Here is a 7,756-nt window from a genome sequence, read left to right on the forward strand (position 1 = left end):
GAGATTGCATGGCTATATGCTTGTTTTCAGGCAACTGTTAGCAATGGATATGGCTGCATTGGGCAAACACACTATTATAAGGGATGTCTATATACTTTGACCATGCAGTGGATCTACAAATATGTATCTGTCAAAGCTTCCTCGCAACATCCTGTTATATGGTGGATGTAATGACTTCTTGAGAACCTAGTGTTTCGTTTAAAGAAATTATTTTATTGAGAGCTTTGAAATAAAAGTTGTAAAACGGGAAAATAGTAGATGGGATTTTTCTCCTTGTGCTGTGACCTCCGAAACATGGTCACAGCACCAAGCTTTCACCAATTTGTGGTAATGCATCTGTAATTCCTATTGTGATAGGGTTGAAGTGCAGTGGTATAGTTTTAGGTCACAGTGCATAATCTGAGCAGGGTCACTTCACCCACCAGCATATTATACAGCCCATATGCATAATAATGCTCCAATTGTACAATATATAGCAGAGTCCACCAAAATATAGCACTCACCCCATGCTATTATTGGCTATACAGTACAACACTCCAGTATGCATTTTTTATTAAAGTATGCTTTTTTTTACATTTATTTTAACTCCTTTATTTTTCCCTTCCCCCTCTTTATAGTAAACACATTTAAAGACATCAGATATAATCCCCCCCCTAACATACAGTTCAGCCCCATTAGTATATAGCTAATTTAAAGTCTTTCCATATAAAATGTTAGACATTTTTAGCAATATATATATATACACACACATCGTCTAAAAGGGAAGAAAATCAAAATAAACCCACTCATGATTACATATAGTCCCAAAAAAAAGTGGCATATAGCAGATATCAATTTTCATGCGACAATGCCACAGTACTCACCACCTTCACCTATTCCTGCTGGCGTTTACTTCAATATGTAAAGGACCAAATCTAGCTTCCAACAGTAAGCAGAGAACACTGCTTTTCTTCCTTCAGTGTTCCTTGTAGCTCAAGTACCTGTGCGCTAGTGGACTACAGTGTTACAAGTGTCTCCCCTCTGAGCTCTGACTGAGGGACTTGTAAAAGAATAGCAAAGTAGCTGTTTGAACTACAATAAATGTTAAAGCCGAAACCAGTACACTAAGTTTGAACTGTTTTGGCAGCAGCCAGATGAAAAAAAAAAAAAAAAAAAGCTAATATAGGTCAAAATTGGGCCCTAGTTTCTCTGTGCATTATCACAGTTGCAAACACTATTGATATGCCAGTGATGATAATGCATATTACAAATACCCTTGGCTACTCTGTTCTGTACTCAAAGTTCATATGCTGAACACTGGAAATCATTGCACACATACAGCACGGTGGCTAAGTGGTTAGCACTTCTGCCTTACAGCACTGGGGTCATTACTTCAATTCTCGCCCAAGGCTTTATCTATGAGGAGTTTGTATGTTCTCCCTGTGTTTGTGTGGGTTTTCTCCGGGTGCTCCGGTCTCCTCCCACACTCCAAAAACATACTGGTAGGTTAATTGACTACTAACAAATTGACGTGTGTGTGTGTGTGTGTGTGTTAGGCAATTTAGACTGCAAGTTCCAATGGAGCAAGGACTGATGCGAGTAAGTTCTCTTTGCAGCGCTGCGGAATTAGTGGCGCTATATAAATAAATGGTGATGATGATACTACAGGTAAAGTGATTAATTCCTAACAAAACAAACTAAAATAAAACAGGTCACTCTTGCACACCCTTTATTGCTTTGGTAAATACATAAGGCACTGTTTGAATCTGTAAGTAAAAAAATAGACAAATGATCTAAGAGTATAGGACAATGTAGCACGGTGTTCATCAGGACCCACAGTTTAACATGTGTTACCTTACTACATATTAGCAGTTTATTTTATACTGGCTTTGTTACCGAGAGTATTACCAGTACCTCTCCAAACATCAACAACCACAGCTTTGGCAAACATTTTCTAGGACTACTGATCATCCAGTTTATACGCCACAATAAAGACGGGTCTAAACCCAGAGATTCCAACATTTTGTACATCATGGGTTAATTTCAAATATTTATAACCATTGTTACGCCATCTCTTTCCACCAGACTTAGTCCAGCTGTTTGTACCTGAGGGATAAGAAGGCTGCTTATGTGCAACGGTCTGGTCACACACACAATGAGTTTATACATACTGTAGCTTCTAGGAGAAGCTGCAAGACTCATGATGATGATGAATGCAGTAATATTTTACTAGAATGGAGAGCACCACAAACACGGGGACACAGCAGCAGAGGAATCGGCGAATCAACTTAATCATCACAGTTTATCATGCAGTGCCCTACACTTGTGCATAGGATTTGAGGTCTGCCAACAAAACACTCCTGGGAGGGCTGGGAATCAGTGGGCTGAAATGAATGAAAAAACAAAAAAAAGAAACTGTAATAATCTAAACATTTTAAAACCAACACCACAGAGGGATAGCCACAGAAAAAAAATAATATTGTGTCAAACCAGAGACATATGAATCAGGGCAAGAGTGAAAAGATGCTGTTTTTATGTAATCAGTTATTTCTATAAATCTTCGGTTTGCCAGTGCTTTTATTTAGAAATAATAGAAAGTGATGCCTGTGGATGCAACACAAGACATAACAGCATTACTATATTACTTATGTTCCACATTGCCAACCTTTTTCACTAGATTTCTGAAACATGATCCTGCACAACAGATCAATTAACACTGATGACATTAATGCAATGAAAGTCACCAACAGCAGAACATTACACATACTACTGTCTGTCCCCTCTACACAACTATCACAGAAATATAACAAGGTCTTTACTTCTAGCTCTGGAGAAAGCAGCCAAGATGCTTGCAAAGACAACATCTGGAGATTGTGAGGCATCCACTGCGGTGTGGATTCCGTGGCGCTGATAATATTCCACCAACGGTGCAGTCATGGTGTGATAAGCCTCCAGCCGTGACTTCAGAGTAGCTTCATTGTCATCAGAGCGCCTAATCAGAGGTTCACCAGTCATCTGTGGAGCAATCGATAATCTGCATAAAGTGCATTTGTCAAGTCACTGCCAGACAGAAGTTATAAACAATACAATTTTCTGACTAGGGGTCTACAGCATTGATATGCTCAGTCAATATTACCATAAAAGAATGTGAAATGCAGTTTCCTTATCTCACCAAAGCAATTCCAGGGCAAGGCGCTGCATGCGCCCTTTTCACAATGGAATTATTTTGGCAAAACTTTCATTGTCATGATATGCCAACTTGCCTGGACAGAAAGTCACAACGTTATAAAACGCACATCTGACACTACCCAAATACAGCAGTCCAATATATTTCACACCACATTTATTGATCAATATTGGTTAAGCTGGGTTCACACTACAGGTTTTTCTTTAAATTATCGGGCCGATCAGACGATAAACCACCATTTGGTAAGATACCGCATTAGTGTATACGCTCCCACAAACACATTTTATTGTATGAAAGCACAATGTATCATTTGATTTAATAAGATTTCTAAAAATCACGATCGACAATGGACCGATATTGGACAAGTGTGGAAGGCCAGCAGTGTAGGCAGATATCTGTAAAGTTTTACAGCCGCAATCCTTTCAGCAGATTGTTGTTAGGAGAGATGAAGAGCACAGATCTGAAAGTAAATTGTGTAGGAGTGTGCACATAAATCTGCATGCTCATTGGACTTTTACTCCAGATATTTGCCTATGCTGCTAGTTGTGTGTGCGTATTCACGTCCACATTTGTCAGTCATTGTTCCATCATTGATAATGATTTTTAGGACGTTTAGAAAACCAAATAAACAGAAGTGATGTGTCTTGGAATGATAAAACATGCCTTTGGGAGCATATACACTCTTACAATACCTGAACAGACGGGCATGAATCGTGTAATCTGCACGATAATTGCATAGGTGGGTACCCAGCTGAATTTTGGTCAATTTATAAACACCTACATTTATGAACTTAAAATTGCCATGTTATTTCTATACCCCCCCCTCCCCCCAAAAAAATAAATTAGAGGCTTAAAAAAAAAACAAAAAACCAAAAAAACCACAACCAAAAACAAAACAACCAAAAATACATGAATAATTCAATCATGTTTTGTGTTGTGTAATTCACCAATTTAAATATCTCAATAGAAATCAGCAATTTAAAAACATTACATGTTTACAAACATTAAGAACATCTTCAGAGTGTGTAAAAAATAAATGAAAAAAAAATCTCTTAATAGGATTTAGGTTCTGTCTACCACAAAGCAAATGCTTGCATTGTCCACTCACATCATCTTTCATATCTTCTTTAGGAGGATTAAACTCCTCATGGTATGACCGCCCACTTGCAGGGTGTATCAATCTGTATCATAAAGATGGAAAATAAAGAAATCCCATAAAAAAAGTAATAACACATTTAAAGCTGCAATGGTGGAGACTCAGAGGGAAAGGTGAATTTAGACAGGTCAATCAAAGAAAAATAAAAGTCAAAATGATCACGGTTGCTATTACCTCCCACAGATCCTACGGACAAGCAGAGAGTCGTCCACACTAAATTCAATGACCGAATCCAGCTTTTCCTGACGCTTTTCCAAAAGTTCATCAAGCTAAGGTGGAAACAGGAAAGATGAAGCGGATTTATAGAAATTATACATAATATACACACACACAAACTATTTCCGTCTATCAACAATGACTGTTCCAGTAGAATTGCAGCATCAGATGCAACAAAATATGGTCACTGATAAGATAATTATTCTAAATCAGAGATACGCCTAAATACTACTGTGATGCCTTAGTAAACATAGGCACTCCTTATTGTATAACTGTCTAAACACTGAACTACCCTTAAAAATAGAATACAGTGGAGGTCCTATTTATCTCTTTATTCACCCTCCAAAAATTACCATCTCTGCTTGTTTGACAGTGCGAGGAAACCCATCCAGTAGGAATCCCTTTTTACATGGTGTTGTATCCAGGTTCTTTTCAATCAGCTCTACCACCATCTCATCACTGACCTAGAGACAAAAGTCAATAATCATATAAGACACAACAAAAGTGGCCACCCCCACAAAGTAGATGTGCACACAAAGGTAATCCCAACATACTAACCAGTTTGCCTGCATCCATTGTGGCCTTCAGACGTTTTCCTAATTCTGAACCTGTACCCACCATGGCTCTTAGCATATCTCCTGTGGCAAGGTGGCACACACAGTATTTTTCTGCCAATTTTGGAGCCTGTGAAAAATATGCCAGCAAAAAACATTTTGGATAATGTATAAACATTTTTATTACAGCACATGAACAGCAAAATAGTTCGGAGTTTCTGTAATGAATAGGTAATGTTTAGCACATTGTAAACCCAATGCATCTTGCATAACATTTCTACAAACTATTTGGGTTTTTGTTAAAAAGGCTGACCAGACAAGGGTCTGTACTATTGTGCACTGAACAACAGTATTTCATGCTACTAAGCATCAGCCAATCAGATGTGTTCTATATTTAAAATATGCTCAATTATTACTTAAATTCATGGGCTTTTGTATCATGTGATACACATGTATAAAACACTATTTTGTTCACAACTTAGGATTCATGGTCAGTTTTCAGAAACAGAAAATCATTCCCATTGTTACTCATTTGTAGGGGACCCTTGTTTTTACATACTATAGGAAAAATCTTGGTTTTCTGTGGATAACAAAGAAATGTGCCAGGAAAACAGGTTTGGAAAGAAAGTGGAAAAAAAAAAAAAAAAAAAAGAATAATGTTGGGAAAAGTAGCCTAAATCAGACAATGTAGTTACGTGACGTTATACAGCTACAGATGCATTCACTAGAAAGTTAACAAACCTAATGATACTGATGAAAAGATTAATCACAATCATCCCGCATGCTGGGCAGATTAAAAGAAAGCAGTCAGATGAATCAAATGTCTTTCTGGTATCTGAAATCAGTACCAGGAGTACAGACAGTGCAGTGTTTATAGTGATCCACACGCTCAAACAATATCCCTTGATTTACTACTGCAGATGTTGAGTCAAGTTAATTGATGTTTTATAATACACCGATCACATCATTCAGAACAAGTTATTGACTGAGTGGAGGTTGTCAGAGTTGCAGTGCCGAGGTGATCAGTTTAGAGAACACCTGTAAAGGCATACCCCACCATTCTGTACCCCACCATTCTGTACCCCACCATTCTGTACCCCACCATTCCATACCCCACCATTCCGTACCCCACCATTCTGTAGAACAAATCCATTGCAACTTGTATTTGCTTAAACAGTCAATGGAATAATATTTCTTTCCAACAAGTGTTTACCAATGAACGTAATTATTCTCAAAACCATACTGTCATAATTGTGTTATCAGCTTTAGTACAGATATAAAAAAGTGAAGCAGACAACTTAATCAAACACAAGTTTCTCCCCCCAAAGAGAACATTAAGGATGGCCATTTACAGGTCATCGCACTGGCAGATAACTAGCTCTCAGTCCCAGAGCACATGCACACACTGATAAGGGGAGGCCTAATATCATCATGTTCCCCTTTTTTCTACACTACTGCATGTTCTCCTATCATGATGCACAGACATTGGAAATTTTATAGTCCACTCATCGAGAGGTGTTACCGAGCACTGTCCAATCACAAGGCTACACGTCACTACACACGATCCCCGTGTCCTCGCAGTAATGGTGTCAGGCACAGCGTCAGTTGTGACAGTTTGTCAAAAGCACCCAGCAAAATGACGCCGATAACACAATTCCGGCTGCATTCTTTACCTGGGTTCCCTTGCCGGCTCCAGGAGGACCCAATAAAATGGCCCTGATCCCGTCCATGAGGGAACCCCGTTCTACGCTTTCTCTGGGAGCCATGTTTCACACAAGACAGCCGGTCGCTCTGTGACCTACACACACGCTGAAAAATACTACGCCCACTCATAGCCTGATTGACTACATTATCTGGGTGGTTCTTCTTGTAATGCGCCTATTGGATGATAGGAGTGTCTATCATTGGCCATATTTAACCTATGAAGCAGCCATTGGTGGATATTTAGGTAATAGGTTGCCCAGGGTAGGCGGGAAGCGGAAAGTCACCCTGGTGACTTTGGAACACGTGGCTCCCAGAGGGCGTGGCTTTGTAAAGGCAAAGTGTCAAAATTGTTTTATTTGTTTTCCTAATTCTATAATTGCAACAGTTCCGTCTTAATTAACGAGGCTGAAGTTAGGTTCTTATTCGGCCAGGTTCTTATTAACGCTCCAGCTTCTTATTCAGAAATGCTTATTTTTTAAATAAATAAATCAAGTTGGATCACTGATTTCACATCAGATTGTCCCGTACACAAGCTGTAATAGTATTCACTCTGACCCAACAAGGCTTTGGGCATGAAATCAGGGGGCAAAGTGGGCATAGAAAACATTTTCATTATTTTGAATAAGTGATATAGGTCGACCAACCGGCGTCCCATGCATTGAGCTAATAAAGAAAGACTGAGACAAGTATTTGGCAAAATTATTTTGGCCACAGCTTTACTAAACACTTCCAAACTTGGCAGACAAGCGGCGTGCAAGGCTAATAAAATTTACCACCTTTTCCAGTTCCATCTGGAAAAAATAGGGCGTGTTCTGCTTACCATGTAGGCACCGCAACAACATCCTCTAGAGACCAGCACCTTGGCATAAATCACCCTCTAATTGCTGAAACCTGTCACACCGCCTGTATTGGCCCAACCGTTGAAGGTGGAACCAGGCATGCAGCCGTCTACCCAGGGTG

The 7,756-nt window shown here is 39.2% G+C and overlaps 1 protein-coding gene across 2 annotated transcripts; it reads right to left on the bottom strand.

Moving 5' to 3' along the window:
* Nucleotides 1–1,691: 1,691 nt before the first annotated feature.
* Nucleotides 1,692–6,918, bottom strand: AK2 (adenylate kinase 2). 2 transcript variants are annotated; one of them, XM_075195252.1, is made up of 7 exons: nucleotides 6,766–6,918; nucleotides 5,097–5,222; nucleotides 4,892–5,002; nucleotides 4,497–4,591; nucleotides 4,275–4,347; nucleotides 2,799–2,994; nucleotides 1,692–2,363 (listed from the first exon to the last, which is right to left on the bottom strand). In XM_075195252.1, exons 1-7 carry the CDS (start codon nucleotides 6,856–6,858, stop codon nucleotides 2,356–2,358), a joined length of 702 nt encoding a protein of 233 aa, XP_075051353.1. In that variant the 5' UTR covers nucleotides 6,859–6,918; the 3' UTR covers nucleotides 1,692–2,355. The 2 variants fall into 2 exon arrangements, with proteins under 2 accessions (XP_075051353.1, XP_075051352.1); XM_075195251.1 differs by having other exon boundaries at nucleotides 1,692–2,994.
* Between the last annotated feature and the right edge of the window lie 838 nt (nucleotides 6,919–7,756).

The sequence above is a fragment of the Mixophyes fleayi genome, chromosome 2, assembly GCF_038048845.1.
Source record: "Mixophyes fleayi isolate aMixFle1 chromosome 2, aMixFle1.hap1, whole genome shotgun sequence".
In the NCBI taxonomy this organism is placed as follows: Eukaryota; Metazoa; Chordata; class Amphibia; order Anura; family Limnodynastidae; genus Mixophyes; species Mixophyes fleayi.

Excerpts from the sequence above, each read along its gene's own strand:
- AK2 (XM_075195251.1), bottom strand. The coding sequence starts at position 6,858 with ATGGCTCCCAGAGAAAGCGTAGAACGGGGTTCCCTCATGGACGGGATC. Across the intron at positions 5,003-5,096 it reads CAATGGATGCAGGCAAACTG|GTCAGTGATGAGATGGTGGT; the intron begins GTTAGTATGTTG and ends TTTTGTCTCTAG. Across the intron at positions 2,995-4,274 it reads AAGAAGATATGAAAGATGAT|ATGACTGGTGAACCTCTGAT; the intron begins GTGAGTGGACAA and ends ATTGCTCCACAG.